At 36.8% G+C, this 25,318-nt stretch overlaps 1 protein-coding gene across 1 annotated transcript; it reads right to left on the bottom strand.

Moving 5' to 3' along the window:
- LOC142615353 (uncharacterized protein PHLOEM PROTEIN 2-LIKE A4-like) lies at positions 1 to 25,318 on the bottom strand. The gene is made up of 5 exons (XM_075788103.1): positions 25,206 to 25,318; positions 25,043 to 25,103; positions 24,028 to 24,241; positions 12,850 to 12,968; positions 1 to 436 (listed from the first exon to the last, which is right to left on the bottom strand). The coding sequence occupies exons 3-5, from the start codon at positions 24,238 to 24,240 to the stop codon at positions 1 to 3; spliced, it is 768 nt and encodes a 255-aa protein (XP_075644218.1). The 5' UTR covers position 24,241; positions 25,043 to 25,103; positions 25,206 to 25,318.

Raw genomic sequence — 25,318 nt, forward strand, 5'->3', positions numbered from 1 at the left:
TCACTTACAATCCGTTTGGATTGAGGAGGAGGAAGGGGGAGTAGCGTAAGAGTAGAGTAGAGTAGAATTAGTTTTTGGTCCATTAGTTTTTGGTCGGATGATAACACATTTCACAACAAGCCCGTTCTTCCAGTCTGGACTATATTCCTCCAGACGGAATTTTAACCACCCAACACGTTCTGGTGCCATCATAAACTCACCTACCTGCATCTCAAGCCATTCATTCCGAGGGGTGTCTTTTAAACTTTGAGAACGTCCTTTTGAACCATCGATGGTAAGCTGTAGTGTGTAATTTGATATATTTCCACCTTCTTTGATCATTATGACGAATACAATTTCATACAGAGTGCCTGGTGTGAGCTTAACAGTCCAAATCTCCCCAGTAATTTCTAACCAGCATACACTTAATAGTTCAGCCACTTCAATGTCTTCACCACTGCAAAAGTTTGGTGAAATTTAAATAGTCACTGTTTGGAAAAGAAGTTCCTAAACCCTAACCTCTCTCTCTCCCTCTCCTCTATATATACATATATATATATATATATATATATATATATATATATTAAATGGGTTCAAGTTACACCTAGTGTAACTCTTGTAAAGTTACATTTTTTTACACCGTAGATTTATAATAGATCTAGCTAATGGCTAAAACAATATCATTAAATGCTATTAGCTTTCACCTCATTCATAATTAATCTAGCATTTTCTCTCTCCTTGTATATATTTTTTCACTTGATTAAAGGGCACATTGCCATTTTTAATAACTTGCATTTCTATACTTGGAAAAAACAAAACTTTACAAGACAAATATCTTGAGGCTCCTTTTCACATAATTAGGTTAGTGCCTCTATCTCTAATGTTATATTTTTGCCTTCTTATAAGAAGTACTAATAATAGATGTCCATAGGAAAGCAATAATATACTGTGTCAGAGCACAGCCTCATAAGACTTATATGGATCTATTCATCAAAAAAATGGTCTTAGATGGATCTACATAAGGAAGCAACTATAATGGAGAACTAAGGAGATATTTGATTCTTTAAACCATTGGATAACTTTTCTGGACTAAAATGAATATGTTTCTAATTGATCTCAATGGAGAAAAAAGTAATCAAGCACAAGGAGAAAATTCAATGGATTCACAACCAATCCAGTCTGCTCTTCAAAAAAGAAAAAAGAAAAAAGAGAGAGAGTTAGTACTAATCTAATTGATAATGAACTTGTTCTTCTCAATCGATCAAATGAAAAATGAATTATTTCCAAGCACTTAGCTGAAGTTACTTGACTACTCTATTTCTCACCGATTATCTATCTTGGATATTTTTCTTGTATATTTTATTTTTTTTCAAGTAAAGAAATGCAAGTTGTTAAAATGGTAGTGTACCCTTTAATCAAGCAAAAAACAATAAATAAGAAGAGAGAGAAAATACTAGTATTAATTACGAATGAAATGGAAAGTAATAGCATTTAATATTTTGTTTCTTGTGTATTTTTATTTCATGTATGATGTTGTGTTTTTATCTATGCATGCTTAATATTTTGTACCTTTGCTTTGTAGCTTAGTACTTTTAGTTAATGTTATGCATTTTCTTTAGTACTTATCTCTTGTGCCCTTGTTGGATTTTATATCCTTGATGCATCTACCTTGTGTTTATGTATCAATTGAGTGTTGGACATGCAAATGATACTTTGCATAGAGCTTATTAGCTTGCATGTCTGGATGTTCATTCCTTGAGTGAATGTTCATTGTGATCACTGTTTACAGTGATTGTTCATGTTTGGTCAAGTCATGCTTTATTGTTTAAATCTTTATTACTTGATCGCATTGTGCTTGCTCCATATGCATTTCAAGATTTCTGCTTACAATGATCATCTTGTGTTATTATTTTCAGGAAAAAATCTTGTTCGTATGGTTCAAGAGCTTCACAGTTTCTAGAGTTAGGTGTGAGTGAGTTTTGGCAACTGTTCCCAACTCACATGTTAAGTCTAGAGTCTGTTTTAGGGTTTTGTCATGGAATAGCCAAAGAGGGAGATTGTAAGGTTCAATTTATTCAATCATGTGTTGGCTTTATTTCTTGCCAAATTTGCTTGTATTTTAGAAATTAGATACCCTGTATTTAGGTGAGAATTATGTAAGGGCAGTGTGTGAGAGAGTGTGAAGAATCCTCAAAAATGTGCAATCAAGAAGAGCCTCGCGACTGGATCTCGCGACTGACGAGTCGCCAAAGGTGGCACACGTGTGGAGCATGCAGGGGAGCTGAAGGGTCGTGATAGCTGGAGTACTACAGGACAAAACTTCCAATCTGGCCAAGCAGTTAGCTCATGACTCAAACTCGCGACTCGTTCTAGTCACGAGGTTGAGTCACCAGAATGCCCTATTTGGATAAACCCAGCGTTTCACATTCCTCATACACCCTGCTATAAATACCCTTATACCCACGAAATGTAAAGAGCTTCCAGAGAGAATTTTGAGAGAAAAACCTTAGAGAAAAACAAGTTTAACTCATCCACAATCTTCATCCTTTGATTATCCAAATTCCTCTACTCTCACCCTCTCCATTGACATATCCTTGAAAGGTACATTTAGCCAAATCCTTATCTCACCATACCCATATCAGTGAGGAGGTGTTTTGATGTTTGGGAAGTAGTTCAAAGGGACCAATTCATTTGGTTGATGCAATGGGCTTATTACGGGATCCGGTAAGCTAGAGAAAACAAGGTTCGGTGTAACCCTGTTGGAGCAAGAAGTTTTGAGGGCTTAGGTGCACAGGGTAGATTAGACTTAGAGGGTCTTCTGCTATTCATGTATCCCAACTTTATTCTCTAGTGGATTATTGACCGCTTAGAGGGCGGCGGAGAGATTTTTCGCCAAGTACTTCGGTTTCCTCTTCGATAACACATCGGTGTGTTATCTTTGTGTTTACATCTCTCTTCCCTTATTCATACATATTAATTGTTGTTGTGTTGTGATTAATTATGGTTTAGAGTGTTTATTGTTTTGGGTATTGCTTGTACTTATCTTTCCGCACATCTATTGTTTGAGTATAAGCTTGTGTTGGTATTTTTGTAATTGGGGGTCTAAATTTTCATTGGTGTTTTATACGCTTTTTGAACTTTCAATTGGTATTAGAGTGGGTGCACTTGCTGTGGTTTAACTACCTAAGTGCGATCCAAGACCCCTTAGCTATGGACGAAGCTATGGAAAAGGCTATGATAAATTGTGGTTTAAATGTTTGTGATAATGACTCTATGAGTATGTTTGAAGGGTGTCCTAACAATGAACTCCTAGAGTTATTAAAAACAAAGAAACATGCTAGAATGTTTGTTCACATGCTGAAATATTTTGAAAATAAGAATCACATATTACACAATAGCCTATGTAAGTCAAATTCTTTGATTAAGAAGTATAAAAGAAGAAATAGAATATTGTGTGACAAGATTGAGAATCTAAAAAGGAAAATTCAATCTAACAAAACCGTGGAAATGAAGATAATTTTTTGTTTAAAGGTCAAGAGTGCTTATCCCATGCTTGCTAATTTGTGCACACTTCTTTGAGGGTTTTTAATTCATGCTTATGGTATCTTAATAGCGGTTGTTCTCGTCATATGACAGGAGATAAATCATTGTTCAAGTCACTCAAATAAAAGGTTGGTGACTATGTGACATTTGGCGATGGAAGTCATGCTCAAGTTCTTAGCAAAGGGATTGTTGAGATATCGGGATTACCTCTATTGAAGGATGTCTTATACATCAAAGGGCTTAAGGCGAATCTCTTAAGCATCACTTAAATATGTGATGAGGACTTCCTTGTTCAATTCTCAAAGAAGGGGTGCATAATCATTGATGAAGAAAGGATTCAAGTATTGGAGGGAAATAGGACTACCGACAATTGCTACGGAGTAGTTCCTACAGCAAAAATTTCCTGCAGAAGTGCCCATGTTGACATGTTGGAACTGTGGCATCAAAGATTTGGACATGCAAATTTCAAACAAGTGGCTAAAATATCTAAACTTGAGGCTGTTGAGGGACTTCCAAAATTTGGAAAGGTGGAGAAGACTATTTGTAGTGCATGCCAAATGGGGAAGCAAACAAAGGCAAGTTATCACAAGGTGAATGTGATTGCTACATCACATTGTTTGGAGCTTCTTCATGTTGATCTAATGGGGCCCATATGAACTAAAAGTCTAGGAGGAAAAAGGTACATTATGGTCATTGTTGATGATTTCTCAAGATACACTTGGGTGGAGCTTCTTAGAGAAAAATCAGAAGCATGTGAGAAAATGGAAATTCTATGCAAGAGACTTCAAAACAAGAAAGGGTTCGTATTGTCAAGATAAGAAGTGATCATGCCAGGGAGTTTGAGAATGCAAGATTTAAGTCTTTTTTTGAGAAGAATGGGATCAAAAAGGAATTTTTAGCTCCCAAAACTCCTCAACAAAATGGGGTCGTTGAGAGGAAAAATCGGGTGATGCAAGAAATGGCAAGAGTTATGCTACTCAACAAGAAAATTCCTCAAAAGTTTTGGGGAGAAGCCGTAAACACCTCATGTCACATTGGTAATAGAATATTCTTCCTAGTGGGAACAAAGAAAACCGCTTATGAAATTTGGAATGGAAAGAAGCCGAAAGTGAAATACTTCCGAGTATTCAGAAGCAAGTGTTACATTCTAAGTGATCGGGAGAACCTTGGAAAATTTGATCCAAAAAGTGATGAAAGCATCTTTCTTGGGTATTCTACTACTAGCCGAGCGTATAGAGTCTTCAATATGAGAACAAAGACGGTAATGGAGTCCATCTATGTGGAAATTGATGATGCTATAACAAAGGTAGAGATGGTTGATGATGGAGAAGGGCCAAGCTCCAAGGAACCCACAGTTGAGGTCGAAGCTCAAGATATTGAAGTTGAAGAACCTACAGTGGAAAAGGAATCAACTTCCCTGAACTCAAGAATAGAAACAAGATCAATGTCTAGAACATCTAGTCCTCTCACTCACTCCTTCGGAAGTTCATCCTCCTATCTCTCGGAATGATGAAGTGTCCCCTTCAAAGAAGCCGTCATCAAGAGTGATTGAAAACCATCCTGACAGTAACATCATTGGGTCTTTAGATGAAGATCTTCACCTTAGAAAGGGAAACATTCTTTTGGCTAATCATGTAACATACCATTGCTACCTTGCTCAATTTGAGCCAAAAAGGGTAGAAGAAGCTCTTCAAGATGAAAATTGGGTTGAATCAATGCATGAAGAGCTGAATTAATTTGTGAGAAATGATGTATGGGAACTTGTTCCTAGGCCTGAGAATGTTCATGTCGTCGGCACCAAATGGATCTTCTAAAACAAGACTGATGAAGATGGAGAGATTATCTGGAACAAGTCTCGGCTGGTGGCTCAAGGATACACTCAAGTGGAAGGAGTAGATTTTGATGAATCCTTCGCTCCCGGGGCAAGACTTGAGTCTATCCACATTCTTATGTCAATTGCATGTACTATGAACTTCAAACTCTACCAAATGGATGTGAAATGTGCATTTCTCAATGGTTATCTGAATAAAGAAGTGTTTGTTGAACAATCCAAAGGCTTTGAAGATCCTTACTTTCTGGACCATGTGCTGAGATTGAAGAAAGCTCTTTATGGTTTGAAACAAGCTCTTAGAGCTTGGTATGATCGGCTTACCCATTACCTCTTGGACAGAGGATTCAAAAGGGGATATGCCAACCAGACTTTATTTGTCAAGAATGATGAAGACTACCTTCTCGTGGCTTAAGTATATGTTGATGACATAGTATTTGGAGCTACCACTGATGCCCCAGCTATAGAGTTCTCCGAGGAGATGAAGAAAGAGTTTGAGATGAGTATGATGGGGGAACTTACATTTTTCTTGGGCCTTCAAGTAAAAAAAAATAAGGAGGTCATATTCATATCACAAGAAAAGTACGCAAGAAATATTGTTAAGAAGTTTGGATTAGATTCCAAAAAACATGCCTCCACCCCCATGAGTTCATCGACAAAGCTGAATCTTGATTCTTCTGGTGTAGAAGTAAGCCCAACTTTGTATAGGAGCATCATTGGGAGTTTACTTTATCTTACGGCTAGTAGACTAGATATTGCTTTTAGCATGGGAGTTTGTGCTCGATATTAAGCTGCTCCGAAGGAATCCCATTTGACTACGATGAAGCGAATCATACGATATGTCAATGGGACTCTGGATTACGGTTTGTGGTACTCAAGGGATTCTAATGCTTGTCTTGCGAGCTATTCAGATGTTGATTAGGCCAGAAGTGAAGATGATAGAAAGAGAACTTCAGGTGGTTGTTTTTATCTTGGTAACAACCTTGTCTCACGGATAAGCAAGAAACAAAATTCAGTGTCTCTCTCTACAGCAGAAGCAGAGTACATAGCAGCGAGGAGCTGCTGCACACAACTTCTTTGGATGAAGAAGTTGCTTCACGACTATGGTATTCCTCAATATACAATGTGTGTATTCTGTGATAACAGCAGTGCAATAAACCTCTCAAAGAATCCGGTACAACACTCAAAGTCCAAGCACATTGAGACACGTTACCACTTCATCCGAGATTTGGTGAAGGATAAAGTAGTTTGTCTTGAGTTCATACATACTGACAATCAAAAGGCAGACATCTTCACCAAACCCCTCGATGGTCCACGGTTTGAATCACTCCGTAAGACCATTGGCGTTGGTACAATTCCTTGAATCTCATGTGTTTCATGTGCTTTACTTATCTATCTTATTTTGTTCTCACTTGTGTTTAGCACACACTGCTTAGCTAGTATCATCTTTAGCATGTTTTGAAAATTTTCGTTTAGTTGCTTTTTGCCTTGAATGTCTTTACTTTTTTTTTTTTTATCAATCTTTACTTGTTTTTGTGTCAAAAAAATCCAAGAACACATAAAAAGTAAAAAATCCAAAAGGTTTGATCGGCATTGTTGTGCTATGTCACTCGCATGTTTTGCCTTGTACCTTCATACAAATAGCCTTATGCATTTACGAGCGTAGCTTGTTCTTTATGCACTCATATCTTTGTGAGAAAAATCTTGACATGTATGTGACTGTTGTAAATAGATCGTAAAACTTGTCATGAATGATTAGTCAATGGTTTTGATGATCTTAAAACTTGCATAGACTTGTGCCTATATATCTTCCCACCTTTTTTTTTTTTGCTTAAAGAGCTCAACAAATGTAAATCTCAAAATGAAAAAAGATAATGAGCTGCAAAATTCGTCGCACATACTAGTATTTGACTAGGAAAAAGGGAAAGCGACTTTTATGAAAATGTATGGTGCCCAAAAGCCAAAGGCATACTCATCAAATTGAAATATTAAAAATTTCAAGCATCGATCTCAAAAAGAGATGTAAAGATCAAAATGATCAAATGTTATGAATTGTAAAGAAGCTAAATGAAAATCTTCAAGTTTATGTAATCAAGTTGTGTGGGAGGTCATATATGCATATTTCTATAATAGAGATTGGTCACTCTTCCTAGTATTAATTGTGTATGCCTTTGTTGAATTGATCATTGAAACTTCACATTAGACTAAGGACTATCTCATATTTGATATCCACACACATCACACATGTCTATGTTCAATGAATGTCGTATTCATTTGTGTGATTGTACTTGATTAAATGTGTTGCACATGGACAATCATATGTTGATCAAACACAAAAAGATTTTTGAGTATTTTAATTGTTTTTGGAAAGTGTTTTTATTTTGGAAAATTTCAAAAATTTTAAAAAATTGTGTAACTCTGTTTTGGTGACTCTGTCTCATGGGTGAAGCCAGTCACGAGCTTACTCAGAAGCTTTCGCGACTCTCTGGCGAGTCAAGCTCTTAGTCGCGAAAAAGACTTAGAAAAATTTCAAAATTTCTGGGTTTTTGTAATCGTCACGACTCACTATGGCGACTGGTTCGTGAGTGGAAGCTCCAGTCGCGAGGTTTACTCAGAATGATTTGCGATTCTCTCGCGACTTTCTCGCAAGTGGACCTTTCACTTAGACAAATTTTGAGTCACATGAGTTTTTGGCGACTCAACTTGGCGACTTGTTCGCGACTTATTCCAGTCGCGAAAAATGAGTGTTTTACACATTGAGGGTTATTTTTAGATAGTTTTTGTAAACTTTTCATTCTCCCTCGCACATTGTGACTGTTCATTGTCTTATCTGTTCATCTCCCTCACAAGCTCACCGTGTTCTATCAAAAATCCATCATTTTCTTTATCATCTCTTCACCAATGTTCAAGAAAAGGTATGGGTTTTCTATTTTTCTCAAAGCATTTCATGTTTCTAGCCCTTGATTTCTTGGATTTTGAGTTTTCGTTGAGTTTTGCAAAATATGATGTTCGAATATGGGTTAGGTATTTTTTTATGAGTTTGGTGTATGGGCTTTGTTGATGTGATGTTTATTATACATGTTTTCATGTTTGATTCTCATCTTTGAGTAATATTATGTTGTGTTGTGCATATCATACACATAAAGAAATGTCTCTTGTTCTTTATGCCCTAGTTTGCTCACTTTTGCATCTGATGCACACACATACACACACACACACACACACACACACACACACACACACACACACATTTTGACATGCTTCAATGCTCATTGTCATAATTTCAACATGTCTTGATGATTCTGGTTGTCACATGCCAATTTTCTTTGTTTTCCCCTATATATATATATATACACACATTTTCAGGGTGATAGTTCAAAATCTCTTCTTAGGGACCAACTTGTTGCAAATCAAGTTTGTTGTTCTTTCTCTTGCTTTTCAATATTACATGTCACAGCTTGCTAATGTCTCCCTTCAAGAAAGCAGCTATAAAAGGAAGTAGCAGCAAGGGTAAGGAACCTGTGATCGATCTGGACAACTTCTCCCCTAAGTCCAAGAAGATTCGGTCATCCGCAGGCTTTTATGATTTTGAGAAGTTCATATCCTATGCAGCAGCTCAAAGATATGATACTTACTTCAAAGATGCTCCCATGTTGGTAGAAAGGGTGGTGGATCAGGAATCTCTTCTTGATACGAACATTCCGAAATAGTTCGCCACCAAGGATTGGAACTTTCTCCTGACTAGCTTCAAGGAACCATATGAGAATATGGTCAAGGATTTTTATGTAAATGCTATTTCAGAAGGAGATAAGCTGAAATGTTGGGTTTGAGGAAAGAGTTTCACGGTGACACCAACCTATCTTGTAGATATTTTATGCATCAATCGGCCAATGTTCCGAAAGACACCGGTGTATGATGACTTGTATCCAGAAGAGGATTTACTTTGGGAAACTCTAGAAGTAAACTTGGAATTTTCTCCCAAAGGGAAATCGATTAGCGTTTCATCACTATCTTTTGAATTGAGGGTGCTCACAACACTCATGTTCCACAACCTCTACCCTCTTTCCAGCACCGGATACATGAATCTTGGTAGAGCTTTATTCCTTCATGACCTGGTCAATGAAGAAGAAATTGATATTTGCTCTCATATCTTCCACATTTTAAGCAAAATTGCTAAAAGAACTGCCTCAAGGAATTGCATTCCTTTTTCCTGCCTCATCTCAAAAATATTGAAGCTCAAAGGTGTTCATCCAACAAACGACGAGCATCCCTATCCTCAGCCGAGTCCTACCAACATTCGGACTCTGCATGCCAGCATTGGTCACAGCAAGAAGGGGATTAAGCTAAAATGTAATGCTCCTCAAGGTGGTGCACAATCTAGTTCTCATTCAAATGATGAGAAGTTGGACAACATCCTTGCCTCTATGCAAGACCTTAGCACCAAAGTCTCGGGTCTAGCATCTCTCATGTACTCTCACCACAACCGGTTTGATACAAAATTCACATCTCTCCAAACCCAATTGGATCAAATCCAATGGAAGCTCGAGGAAGATGAAGATTAGCTATTCGGTAACAAAATGGGGGAAATAATACCATGTCTTGTTAGGGGGAGATAGAGCTAGATCAAAGGGGGAGCATTGGAGATGAAGAACAGCAAGAACAACAAGAGTAGCAAGAAAAGCAGCCTCAGCAAACTTATTTAATATTGTGTTTCTTGTGTATTTTTATTTCATGTCTAATGTTGTGTTTTTATCTATGCATGCTTTATATTTTGTACCTTTGCTTTGTAGCTTAGTACTTTTAGTTAATGTTATGCATTTTATTTAGTACTTATCTCTTGTGCCCTTGTTGGATTTTTTATCCTTGATGCATCTATCTTGTGTTTATGTATCGATTGAGTGTTGGACATGCAAATGATACTTTGCATAAAGCTTATTAGCTTGCATGTTCGGATGTTCATTCCTTGAGTGAATGTTCATTGTGATCACTGTTTACAGTGATTGTTCATGTTTGGTCAAGTCATGCTTTATTGTTTAAATCTTTATTACTTGATCGCATTGTGCTTGCTCCATATGCATTTCAAGATTTCTGCTTACAATGATCATCTTGTGTTATTGTTTTCAGGAAAAAATCTTGTTTGTATGGTTCAGGAGCTTCACAGTTTCTAGAGTTAGGTGTGAGTGAGTTTTGGCAACTGTTCCCAACTCACATGTTAAGTCTAGAGTCTGTTTTAGGGTTTTGTCACGGAATAGCCAAAGGGGGAGATTTTAAGGTTGAATTTATTCAATCATGTGTTGTCTTTATTCCGTGCCAAATTTGCTTGTATTTTAGCAATTAGATACCATGTATTTAGGTGGGAATTATGTAAGGGTAGTGTGTGAGAAAGTGTGAAGAATCCTCAAAAGTGTGCAATCAAGAACAGCCTCGCGACTGGATCTTGCAATTGGCTCGCGACTGGCGAGTCGCCAAAGGTGGCACTCGTGTGGAGCATGCAAGGGAGCTGAAGGATCGTGACAGTTGGAGCACTACAGGACAAAACTTCCAATCTGGTCAGGCAGTTAGCTCGCGACTCAAACTCGCGACTCGTTCCAGTCGCGAGGTCGAGTCGCCAGAATGCCCTATTTGGATAAACCTGACATTTCACATTCTTTATACACCTTACTATAAATAGCCTTATACCCACGAAATGTAGAGAGCTTCTAGAGAGAATTTTGAGAGAAAAACAAGATTGACTCATCCACAATCTTCATCTTTTGATTCTCCAAATTCCTTTACTCTTACCCTCTCCATTGACATATCTTTAAGAGGTACATTTAGTCAAATCCTTATCTCACCATACCCATATCAGTGAGGAGGTGTTTTGGTGTTTGGGAAGCAGTTCAAAGGGGACCAATTCATTTGGTTGATGCAATGGGCTTATTGCGGGATCCGGTAAACTAAAAAAGACAAGGTTCGGCATAACTTTGTTGGAGCAAGAAACTTGGAGGGCTTAGGTGCACTAGGTAGATTAGGCTTGGAGAGTCTTCTACTATTCATGTATCCTAACTTCATTCTCTAGTGGATTATTGACCGCTTAGAGGGCGGTAGAGAGGTTTTTTGCTGAGTACTTCGGTTTCCTCTTCGATAACACATCGGCGTGTTATCTTTGTGTTTGCATCTCTCTTCCCTTACTCTTACATATTAATTGTTGTTGTGTTGTGATTCATTATGGTTTAGAGTGTTTATTGTTTTGGGTATTGCTTGTACTTATCTTTCCGAACATCTATCGTTTAAGTACAAGCTTGTGTTGGTATTTTTGTAATTGGGGGTCTAAACATTCATTGTTATATTATACGCTATTTGAACTTTCAACATTCATGCCAATTTTCATGCCAATTGGATGTTATTTATCATTCAATACTTAAACTAATCTTTTATGCATTATTTTAAATTACAAAAACTTGAATTAAAACAATTTATTGATGATAAGCTATTAATATTTGATCACCTTGAAATTTTGGAAGCGTAGAGATTATACGAAAATATTGTAATTGAACAGTGGATTTGTCAAAATTCACATCCAATTAAAATATATTGAGTGGTGTAATATTACTTTAAGTTACACCAAGTGTAACTTGAATCTAACCCATATATATATATATATATATATATATATATATATATATATATATATATATATATATATAGAGAGAGAGAGAGAGAGAGAGAGAGAGAGAGAGAGAGAGGTTAGGGTTTAGGAGCTTCTTTTCCAAACAGTGACTATTTAAATTTCACCAAACTTTTGCAGTGGTGAAGACATTGAAGTGGCTGAACTATTAAGTGCATGCTTGGTGTAACTTAAAGTAATACTACATCACTCAATGTTTTTTAATTGGATGCGAATTTTGACAAATCCACCACTAAATTACATTGTCTTTGTATAATCTCCACACTTGCAAAATTTCAAGGTGATCAAAGATTAATAGCCCTATCTTAATAAATTGTTTAAATTCAAGTTTTTGTAGTTTAAAATAATTGCGAATTTTAACAAATCCACCACTAAATTACATTGTCTTTGTATAATCTCCGCGCTTGCAAAATTTCAAGCTGATCAAAGATTAATAGCCATGTCTTAATAAATTGTTTAAATTCAAGTTTTTGTAGTTTAAAATAATGTATAAAATATTAGTTTATAAATTGAATGATAAATAACATCCAATTGATATGAAAATTGGCATGAATGTTAAGAACATATAGAACATGTAATTCAACGATGTGATTTTCAAAATATGAATTATATAATAAGTTATTGGGTGGTGTAATATTTCTTAGAGTTACATCAGATGTAACTTAAATCCAACACTACAAACATATATATATATATATATATATATAAATAAATTTCCTCTAATTTTATGTCTTAAATAATATTTCTCAATTTCATCGATAAAAGTTCCTTGAAGAAATAAGGAGCTTCACAATTATGCCCTATTGCCTCTAGTGCCATTGGGTTAACTTACCTTGTATCTTTCTCTTTAGTCCATGTCCAATATTGAGGAGTATCAGCCCAACAAATATAAAGTGCTCTTGCAAAATACACGAAGCCATTCTTGTTTAACTTCTTGTCAACAAAAAACTTCTACAATGGCGGTAAGAAAAAACATTAAGAAAGTTAGAAAAACATAGAAGGCAATATCGATGAGAGGGGAGAAAATTACAATAACAAACACTAGCCTTTGAACCCACGCTTAGAGGCTCTTCTATTTCTATTTTCTTTCTAAAGACTAATAATTTTCATCTTATAAACTAATCACATATATAGAAAGTGAATACACAAATAAATAAACTGAAAAATTTTGCTAAAAAAATACTGAAAAATTACCTAGGAAAGAAAACCTGGAAAAAAAAACTGAAAAGACTTTAAAAATGAATCTTTATTACATCAATATTGTAAAATAGAAAGAAAAAGCAAACCCTACCAAAAAAAAAAAAGGATATCAACAAAAAAAATTCAAAAGTCTTGAAACTCACATGGTAAAATAATCAGAAAATTTGAGGCATGAATCTAAAATTTGTTTTGGATCCCATTGCTTTTCTTTCTCTATTTGACATAATTTGCCACTTTCTTCTCATAGAGCACCTTCTTTCTTTCTGTCAGATGTTTGTGGTGGTTAACGTTATTTTTTATGTTATAATTTTTATAGTAAATGATTGAGGGAAGTTTTGATAATAACACATACATGATACCTAGTAAGAGCATCTCTAATAGATGCTCTATCTCTACTTTTTCTCCAAAAAAGCTCACTGTTCACGCTCCAACAGGTTCTCTAAACATACAACTTTTCCAAATTTTTTTTTGAAGTTGCTACAGTAGTTCTCTTAATCTAGAGAACACTATAGCAACACCAAATCAATTTTTCTGTTTAAAAAATTCATACATCTTAATAAAAAAAACAATTCTGTCTCTCTCCTCTCACAGCTACAAACACAACGACTACAAACACAACAATCTTTCTCTCAAACATCTCTAAACTCAAGCATAATCAAAATACAAACTCAAAAACATAATCTTAAAATTAATCAGACCAAAACAATAAAAGCAAAAAAAAAAAAAAAAAGACACCAGCCATCTACCATTTGCACCGCATTGGGGAGGAAGATGAGCGGCGGCGGCAGCGGCGGCAGCGGCGGCGGAGCGAAAGGCGCTGCGACACAGAGCCATCTAACCCATCTGTTCTTTCTCTCTCTACCTCTTTCTCCGTTTCTTATCACAGAGAGAGCTGGATAATGTTTTGGAATCAAGTAGAAAAAGAAAAGAAAAGAAAAAAAGTAGAGAAAGAGAGAGCTGAAGAAAGAAAGAGAGAGGGAGGTTCAAGAGAGGAAAAAAAAAACAAGAGAAAAAATCTTATGGACAAAAAACAAATGGATGAAAGAAAGGAAATGTAAGGTTGAAATTTATCAACCATTTTGTTGGCTTTATTCTGTGCCAATTTGCTTATAATTCAGCACTTAGAAACCCTGTATTTAGGTAAGATTCATGTAAGGGTAGTGTGTGAGAGAGTGTGAAGAAATGCTCAAGAGTGTGCAGTAAAGCAGGGACTCGCGGCTGGATCTCGTGGATGGCTTGCGGCTTGCAAGCCGCCAGATGATGCACACGAGTGAAGCATGTTGAGAAGTCGAACAGTCATGCCAGCTGGAGCACTACAGGACAAAAAGTTCAGTTTGGCTATTCTGTTTGCTCGCGGCTTGAACTCGTGACTCAGTCAAGTCACGAGGCCAAGCCACCAGCCAGCCCTGTTTGGAAAAATCTGACTCTTCGCATTCTTTTTTCACCCTAGTATAAATACCCCTTTTACCCACGAAATGTAGAGAGCTTCCAGAGAGAATTTTGAGAGAAAAACAAGATTGACTCATCCATAATCTTCATATAGAGACTCTTCAAATTCCTCTACTCTCTTCCTCTCTATTGTTACATTCTTGAGAGGTACATTACCAAAACATTTTCTCACCATACCCATATTTGTGAGAAGGTTGTTTGATGCTTTGGGAAGCAGTTAAGAAGGGACCAATTTCACATTGGTTGATGCTATGGGTTGTAGCAGAATCCGGTAAGCTAAAGAAGAAATAGGTTCGGCGCAACCTCATTGGAGCAGGAGTTTGGAGGGCTTAGGTACATTGGGTAGATTAGGCTTGGAGGGTCTTCTGTAGTCCATGTGTCCTAACTACATTCTTTAGTGGATTATTGACCGCTTGGAGGGCGGCGAAGAGGTTTTACGCTGAGGACTTTGGTTTCCTCTTCGATAACACATCTTTGTGTTGTCCTTGTATTTGCATCTCTCTTTTCTTAATCTTTGCCATTTAATTTTTGCTGTGGATGTGATCTTATTTGGTTTAGATTGTTTATCAATTCTAAGTTTAAGCTTAAGTTCATATTCCGCACATTAATTGTTTGATATTAAGCTTGAATTGGTATTTTGTAATTTAGGGGTCTAAACGTTCATAGTGTTTTACACGCTATTTGAACTTTCAATTGGTATCAGAGCGGGTGCACTTGTTGTGGTTTAAACACCTTAGTGCGATCCTTGACCCCATATTGAGATGGACCGATCTCAATCTTTGAATGCTCCACCATATTTTGATGGTAGCAATTATGCATTTTGGAAGGTATGAATGAGAGCATTTTTATGTTCAATAGATGAATCTGTTTGGCATGCTGTTGATGTCAGGTGGACTAGACCGGAGGCAACCAAATCTACATGGGATAAGGCAGCCCTCGCAGCGTCTAATGCAAACAGTAGAGCACTTAACGCTATTTTTTGTGGTGTATCTCCAGATGAGTTCCACAGGATATCTCACATAACCATTGCCAAGGACGCATGGCAGATATTGGAGACCACGTACAAGGGAACAAAGAAAGTTAAGGACACCAAGCTGCAGATGCTAACCACTTGGTTTGAAGAGCTGAAAATGAGTGAGGATGAGTCCTTTGACTCTTTCTATAGTAAGCTGAATGAAGTGGTCATCAGCAAGTTTAACTTGGGAGAGAAAACAGAAGACTCGAAAGTTGTAAGAAAAATTCTTCGTTCATTACCAGAGAGCTTTCATGCAAAGGTGACTGCAACTGAGGAGAGCAAGGACATAGATGAAATCAAAGTCCAAGAGCTGATTGGCTCTCTCCAAACATATGAACTCTCATTGCCAAATCAAAGGAGCAAATCACTTGCTCTTAAGACATTAAATGAAAGGGTAGAAGGACATGACTCATCGGATGAGGATGTAGTCGAAAAGGATGTAGCTTATCTTGCAAAGAATTTCTGAAAATTCCTGAAGTTCAAGAACAGTGGGAAGTTTGGTGATAAAGGAAAATTCACAAGTTCCAGAAAGGATAAAAAAGACTTCAAAAAGAGAGATGGGAAGGAGTCCCAATCTACCCAAGGAGTAACTTCTTTTAAATGTAACGGGCATGGCCATTTCAAAAAGGAATGTCCTAATTATTTGAAATCGAAAGGGAAGGCTTATGCCACCACTCTCAGTGACTCAGATTCTTCCACCTCTGATTTGAAGGATAGCTGTGATGAAGAAGGAAATTTCTCAGCATTCATGACCATTGCCCATGTTGAGTCTTCGAAGGACTTGAATATGCTTGTGCAAGAGCTTGGGGAGCATAGTGATGAGGAATCCATGGGTATTGTAGAAGAATTGAATGCTGAAGAAGATGAAGATACAGCTGGTCTTCGAGAGAACTACAATTCACTCCTTGAGAAGTCGGGAGAGTATGCAAGGGTGGCCAAGGCGGCCGTAAAGAAGATGAAGAAAGCAAAGGAGGACTATTGAAGTCTCCTAGTGAGATACAAAGAGGCCAAGTGTGAAATTGAGACGCTATATGGCGAACTAACCAAAGCCTACACCAAGGTGAGATTCCTTGAGCTTGAGGTGGTTCAAGCAAATGTCAAAATAGAGCGCGTATCCACAAAGAAGCTCGATGATGTCCTTTCCTCTCAAAAAAAAATTTATGACAAAACCGGATTAGGATACACCGGAGAAAGTAGCTCAACTATGAATACCTCCAAAGAAGTGAAGTTTGTGAAGGCCAAAGAGCCGGCTGTAGTTGCTCCTACTATGGAGAAGGCCAAGGTTGAGAAGAAGAAGAATGTGGCTGACCAGCGAGTGTTGAACAAGCTCCATAATCAATCTGTGGTCAGGTCGGAAGCCAGAGCAAAATCTCTTCCACGATCGCAAAGAGGTCCTAGATCGAACCATGTGTGTCATCACTGCGGACTTCAAAGACACACCCGGCCAAATTGTCATAAATTGAGAGCATTGAGGAATGCCAGTGATCAAAGGTCAAGAGGACCAAGAAATGACAAGAGAATTTGTGTTGTTGAACCATCAAGAGGTCAAAATGGTGATCCCAGAATGATAGATGTGATGAAGATGATTGGTACATTCACCAACTGCTTGGAAAGCTTCACAAGAAGGTTTGAAAGTCCTAACTCTCGTACCCAATCCTATAAGGATATCACCCCAAATGCACGTGACGTGTGGGTGAAAAAGGGTACTCATGCATAAGCATTACAACATGTCCATGCATTAATTCTTCCTATGTCGGGTGAATATGCTTGATTGTATGCTTGTTGGTTGTTTGTTTGTTTTCACTTTATATGTTTTCACATTGCTGTTTTTGATCAACCTTTTCTTGTTTTTTTGTGTGTCAAAAGTCCAAAAACACATAAAAAGTAGAAAATCCTAATTGTTTGAACGTCTTTGTTGAGTTTTGTCTCAAATCATGTTTTGCCTTGTACCTTTGTACTAATGGCCTTGTGCATCTACGAACATAGCTTGTTCCCTATGCACTCATTTCATTGTGGGTGAAATCTTGACATTTATGTGACTGTTGTAAATAGATCTTCAAGCCTATCATGAATGATTAGTGAATGTTTTTGTCAATCTTGAGACATGCATAGATTTATGCTTATATATCTTCCCACTCTTTTATTTATTGTTTGCTTAAAAGAGCTCACCAAATGTAAATCTCCAATTGAAAAGAGATATTGAGCTGCAAAAGCCTATCGCACATACTAGTATTTGACTAGGAAAAAGGGAAAGCGACCTTTACAAATTGTATGATGCCCAAAAAAAAGCCAAAGGCTATCTCATCAATTGAAATATCAAATTTTTTGGCATCAATCTCACAATGAGATGTACTGTTTCAAAAAGATCAAATGATATGATGTATATGGAGCCAAATGAAAAGCTTCATTCTTATGCTTTCAAGTGTTGTGGGAGGTCATATATGCATACTTCTATAATTGAGATGGGTTACATTATCTAGTGCTAATTGTGTATGCCTTGGTTGAATTGATCATTGAAGCTTCACATTAGACTAAGGATTATCTCATTTTTGATTTCCACACACATCACACAAGCATATGATCAATGAATGCCATATTCATTTGTCTGATTGTACTTTGATAAATGTGTTTTCACATGCTCAATCTTTGTTGATCAAACACAAAAAGATTTTTGAGTTTTTAAGTTGTGTTTGGAAAGTATTCTGTTCTTTCAAAAAAAAATGTCAAAAATTTCAAAATCTGTGTTGCCCTGTTTTGGCGACTCAGTCGCGGGTTGATCTAGTCGCTTGCCCCAGTCGGGAGCTCATACAGAGATTTTTCGCGACTCACTGGCAGGTAAATGTCCCAGTCGCAAAAAATACTTAGAATATTTTTCAAAAGTTTGGGTCTTTATGCTTTTCACGGCTCCAAGTGGCAACTTATTCGCGGGTGGAAGGTTTAGTCGCGAGGAGACACAGAGATTTTCGTGACTTACTTCGCTACTTCCTTGCGGGTAGAACTTCCAGTCGCGAAAAACACTTGAACAAATTTTCTCAAATTTTTGTTTTCAAGTGATCTGGCGACTTGGACTAGTGTCTTGCACGCGACTTGAATCAGTCGCGAAAAACGCGTGTTTTGCATTTTATATTTAGTTTTTAATTTTTTTTCAGTTTTCCCTCGAACTTTTGTGACTGTTCATAATCTTCCCCATTCACACCTCTCTCAAACTCACCGAGTTTCTCCCTAAACCCACCATTAATCTTCATCCTCTCAACTTCAATCCTCAAGAAAAAGGTATGGATTTTCTTATTTTCCTTAAGTATTTCATGTTTCTAGCCCTGTTTTCTTGAATCTTTGAGTTGTCGCTAAGGTTTGTGTCATCTGTTGTTTTGGTTTTGGGTTGGGTTCATATTTGTCTAATTTTGGTGTTTGGGTTTGTTTGATTTTGTTTTTATGATGCTTGTTATGGATGCTATCATGTCTTACTCTCATTATTTGAGTTTGTTTGTGTTGATTTGTGCATCTCATACCCTTATGATGTGTCTTATTGTCATTTTTTGGGGTTTTATCTGTGTGTGAGTTAGTTTCGTTCTATATGGTTATACTAACCATATATTTTTATCTGAGTATATTTTTATGCTCTTTTCTGTTATACTAACCATGTCTCTAATGGTTGTTTTTCCATCTATTGTGCTGTGTTTTGTGGCCTTTTCTGCTATGTTTGTAGATGACACCTACCAAGAAGAAAACTACTGCCAAGAAGGGTGATAAAAGGCTGAAAATGGACAACACCAAATTTAGATCAATTCAACACTTTGAGAGATATAAATACTTCTTCGTAAAGGCACCCATCATTCAGGAACGATTTGTAGATTTGGTGGATTTAAAGGACACCTTCATTCCAAAGTGTTTTGAGGGCAGAGGATGGGATAAGTTGTTGAGTGACTTACCTATGGTGTGTAAGTCTCTTATCAGAAAATTTTATGCAAATGATGTACTGAGGGAAGATGAGTTGAATTGTTGGATAAGAGGAAAGGAATTCTTGATAGTAGTAAGTGATATAGATGAGGTGATGGGTCTTGAAGAATTAGAGGACCATGACTTCACCAACTTCAAGGACAGGATGCTATCCACAGAGATCGTCCAATCTCACATTGGTGGATCACGAGAAGGGAAATGCCTCAACACTACTGCCTTCCCTGCTGACATGAGGTGTCTAACCACCATCATGATGTTCAATTTGTATCCAGTTAAGAAGTTGACTACAATCAATAATGCCAGAGCCATATTTCTCATGGAACTTAAGGAAAATACCTTCATAGACATTAGCTCTCATATCTTTGACATCATTGTGGATGAGACTAGAACAACCTCTAGGGCCAAGCTGATTTTTCCCAGTCTTCTTATGAGGATTTTCAGACTGAAAGATGTTCCCATCCCTCAAGATATCAGCCCTATGTCTGTACCCTTAGCCATCAACAAACTGACCATCACAAGGATACAAGTTCGTCTCCCAAGTGATGAAAAGGAAGGTGAACAAGTTCAAGGTGAATCCATGGACACGAAGAGAAAGGCTGCAAGACAAGCTTCAAGCTTAAGAGGTCGTGGCAAGAGGAGCAGAGCTTCATCTTCATCAACTGTACCTTCAGATGCATTCCAGATCATTCTAGAAAGCATTGATTGGCTCAGAGATGTCCAGAATGAACAATCTGACAGGCTAACTACGCTTCAAGATCAGATGAACATCCTCTCAGCAAAGTTTGATAGTTTCTCCTCTCAGCAGTGACCCTTTAGCCATTCCGGTCAAAAAGGGGGAGAATTTTTAAAGGGAAGCTCTTGAGGAGGAGTGTCAGTTTGAGGGGGAGCATGCCAAAAACTTATCTTAAGCAGTTTACTTTATGATTATGTTATATAGCTTCTGGTGTTGTGTTTCGGATAACCTTTTCTTTATGGGTTTGTTAGATACTTTGTATCGTTATTTTGCTGGTTTAAACTCATGGTTGTGTTTAAATCTTTTAGCTTTATATATTTAAGTTGTTATTATTATTATTATTTTTTTTGATCTGTACCCATGTTGCTTTTGTAAGCTTTTAGGGTTTGATCTGTAGGCTTTTATGGTTTGTACCATGCTTAGGCAGCCTTTTTGTTTTTGTTCCTTTGCTTTGTAGCTTATGTACTTGATGTTTTGCTATGCACTGTTTTTAGTACATCACTTTTTGCCCTTGTAGGATCTTGTTCCTAGATGCATATACTTCTTGTATTGTGCATTAGTTGAGTGTTGGACATGCAGATGATTCTTTGCATTTAAACTTAATAGCTTGCATGTCCGGATGTTCATTCCAAGTGTGAATGAGCATTGTGGTCACTACTTTATAGTGATTGCCTGTATGGTCAAGCTTTGGTTTATTACTTTACTCAATTGTGCTTGATCGCATTGTGCTCGTCTCATATGCATTACAAGTTTTTCTGCATGCAATGATCATATTATGTTGTTGTGTTTCAAGAGACACTTGTTCTTATGATTCAAGAGCTATACAAATTCTAGAGTTAGGTATGAGTCAGTTTTGTTCAACTGTTCCCAACTCACATGTTAAGTTTAGAGTTTGTTTTAGGGTTTTGTTACGGAATAGCCAAAGGGGGATATTGTAAGGTTGAAATTTATCAACCATTTTGTTGGCTTTATTCCGTGCCAATTTGCTTGTAATTCAGCACTTAGAAACCCTGTATTTAGATGGGATTCATGTAAAGGTAGTGTGTGAGAGAGTGTGAAGAAATGCTTAAGAATGTGCAGTAAAGTAGGGACTCGTGACTAGATCTCGCGGGTGGCTCGCGGCTTGCAAGTCGCTAGATGATGCACACGAGTGAAGCATGCTGAGAAGTTGAACAGTCACGCCAGCTGGAGCACTACAGGACAAAAAGTCCAGTCTGGCCATTCTGTTTGCTTGCGGCTTGAACTCGCGACTCAGTCAAGTCACGAGGCCAAGCCGCCAGGCAGCCCTGTTTGGGAAAATCTGACTCTTTGCGTTCCTTTCTCACCCTAGTATAAATACCCCTTATACCCACGAAATGTAGAGAGCTTCTAGAAAGAATTTTGGGAGAAAAACCCTAGAGAAAAACAAGATTGACTCATTCACAATCTTCACATAGAGATTCTTCAAATTCCTCTAGTCTCTTCCTCTCCATTGTTACATCCTTGAGAGGTACATTACCAAAACCTTTTCTCACCATACCCATATCTGTGAGAAGGCTGTTTGGTGCTTTGGGAAGCAGTTAAGAAGGGACCAATTTCACATTGGTTGATGCTATGGGCTGTAGCGGAATCCAGTAAGCTAAAGAAGGAATAGGTTCGGCGCAACCTCGTTGGAGTAGGAGCTTGGAGGGCTTAGGTACACTAGGTAGATTAGGCTTGGAGGGTTTTCTGTTGTTCATGTATCCCAACTACATTTTTTAGTGGATTATTGACCGCTTGGAGGGCGGCGGAGAGGTTTTACACCAAGGATTTCGGTTTCCTCTTCGATAACACATCGTTGTGTTTGTCTCATGGTTTTTCCTTTCAAGGAGAAAGGTTTTTCCACGTAAATATTTGTCTTTTTATGTGTAATTGTTATTTTGGATTGATAATTTTGGTGATAATATTATTTGGGATCCAACATTAAAGAAATTCAAGTAAGATCTTTATATGGAAAAGAGAGAAATTAGGGTTTCTTTGATTCTTAGGTTTTGGGTAAGGCTTAGGATTGAGTGGAATTGGGTCTTGGTGTGAGATTGTGGTGAGCTGAAGGGTAGGCTCAAGTGTTTAATGGGCTAGACAATTTGGGTATGGCATGTATTTGAGTGATATCGGTGATTGGAAAGGTGATCTTAAAAGAGAAAGGAACCAGGATACGCTAACTATACAATTAGGATTTTAGAATGCAAGTAGGTGTTTCATTGATAATGCATAAAGGATGTATGCACAAATGATGAGTGATCAAAAGTGATTGTGACTATAAGAGAGTCACCTTCTCCAATTGAGACTACTTTAAGAGAGCCTTTACCTCCAAGCTAGACTAATCACAAGTCTGAGCACACAAAAGAGACTTCTGCATTCAATGATCCAAATGAGAGCTACAATAATTTGTCCTATGTCATTTTTCCTAATCCACTTGGCCCACATGACTCAATCTTGTTGGTTTACAAATTCAACATGTGATCAAAAGAATTTACACGTGATTAATGTATTAAAAGTGCTTGAAATCTAACTAATCAAGCCATTCTCTCTATTAATAACTAACTTTTAACTAACTAATCCTATCCTAACATGTGCAATTCATATAATTTCATCCAACTAAGCTCCAATCTGCAACTTTAGGGCTGAATCACATTTATGGGAGTGATAGAAGGTTGCCAAAATGATTTGAGACCAAACTAATGAAGGAGTATCAATCGACACATTCCCTAAAATTTGGGGCTTTTTTTTTGTTTTTTGTTTTTTATTTTGTTTTGTTTTGTTTTGTTTTTTGTTTTAATTTTTTATTATTATGTTTTTTTTATTTTTTTCATTTTTTTTTGCGTTTTTCAATTTCTCAGGTAACCCTACTATCCTTTGTATTAAACTTCCAAACAATAAAATGAATGGATTATTATTTAAAAAAAATCCATTTCAATCCTTTCTTTTTCCCCTCTCACAAAGTTTTAAAAACATATTTTTTGAAAACCGAACTTAGAGCTAACAGGCCCTAAAAGCTCTTTGCAATGTTTATTAAACGATTTAAAATTTGATAATTCTTTTGACAGCCCCAAATGCAGAGCTAGAGAGGCTCTTACTACCTCTTACGTGGGCGGAAACAAATTGAAAAGTTATTTCGAAAGAACATGACCTTTTTTTCTAGGTTTTATTTCAAACTATTTCCATTGAATTATAATTTGAGAATGATTTTTTGATTATCAAGAAAAAAAAAATGACTACTTTGATCCCTACTAGAAAACAAGAATAACGTGAATTGCAAAGCATCCATGTACATCGATTTGCACATCTCTTATCCACATCATTATATCACATTGAATACACACATTTGCTAATTTTCAAAGATATTAGTAGTTTAGTACAGAGAAAAGGTGTGCATAAAGGCAAGAAGAACGTGAATAAAAATTTTCGTAAAACAAATGATCTTATTATAGTTACGATGCACTTCAGAGCTGTGCAAACCCATCATTTAAAATGTGACATTTTTCTTTTATATATATATATATATATATATACACACATATGCAGTATATAAGTATATAAGGTTTCTTATTGAGTAATAACTATATTCAATATTATAAATTATTAAAATCAAATATTATATATATATTAGATGCGGAGAAAATTCATATGGAACTTGCCAATTTGTTGCCCTCCTCTACGAAAACTCCATCATAGAGCTGCTCATACAGCTTGTCCGGGGAAGATATGTCGATTGGTATCCGTGCTTCTTTGAAAATGGATAAGAAATTAAGTGGGGGTCTTGTTATCCCTTTCCTTGCTGCATTTTCTTTTTGCTTGACTGATTTAGTCCCAGTCTCACTGGTTCCTTTAACGTCGATCTGTGATGCCATTCTACATATACCCCGAAAATGAAAAAGTCAAAGAAAAAAAAACAACAACAACAACAACGGATTAAGAAAGAGATGTATAGATTGGAAGACAAAATGCTTTGAAGTTCTGAGATAAGGAAAGAGAGAACGGTAAAAGTGTTATAAGTGTGCTGTACTGCGCATATGGTATGGTGAAGATAAGAAGACAAGCAATATCACAAGTTTTACACGTTTAAAGTTTTTCTTTGACCAGTAGTACTATTATAACAAAGTATGGTTTTAAAAATTGAACCGGACTGATTGGTTGGATTTAGGGCGGTACGCAGTTTGGTTTGGTCGGTTTTTAAGAGGCTTTTTGCACCACACCTATAGGGTGCAATTTCACCCAATGCATGACCGCACCTTAATTTTAAAGGGTAGAAATCGGTCTACACAAAGTGCGATTAATTTTAACGGTTCAGTACAGTTAGTTCAGTTATTTGGGTTGGACTTCTAAAAATTATTATTCTAAATTTTGGGCTTTTAGGCCTCTAAAGAATAGCATTTGAGCCCATTTTGACTTATTTACAACATATACACGACCATTCACCAAGTTCTATAACTATTTGCAGATGAAAACCATTCAAGCAACTTTCTCAATACTAAAATGACACATTAGCTTTAATAATAAAATAATAACATTAGCTTTTTCATTGCTAAAATCACAACAACAAGATTATCACAAAAACCACAATAGCAGGACATAATCAACTAAAATCTCAGCAAAATCATGGAACAATAAGATAATCAAGAAATAAATTTAGAAAATAGATTTAGAGAATACCCTATAAGTCTTTGATCCTTTCAGATTTAGTCCTTTATGAGGTTAAATTGCTTACAACATCCTTGAAATTGTAAGAAAATAACCCAAAAAACAAATATTAGAATCACCAAATAAGTTGATTCGTGAACAAAAAAAACCAAAAATATTAGGGATTAGGGTTTACCACAGAAAGAGCTACCTAGCTCTACGATGGAGAACTAAGAGGAGAGAGAGACTAATTGGCTTAGGAAGTATGAGACTGAAAACTTTGGGATCTGCTTATCTTGCTGAAACTGA

This window comes from Castanea sativa, chromosome 11 (assembly GCF_040712315.1).
Source record: "Castanea sativa cultivar Marrone di Chiusa Pesio chromosome 11, ASM4071231v1".
Taxonomy (NCBI): domain Eukaryota; kingdom Viridiplantae; phylum Streptophyta; class Magnoliopsida; order Fagales; family Fagaceae; genus Castanea; species Castanea sativa.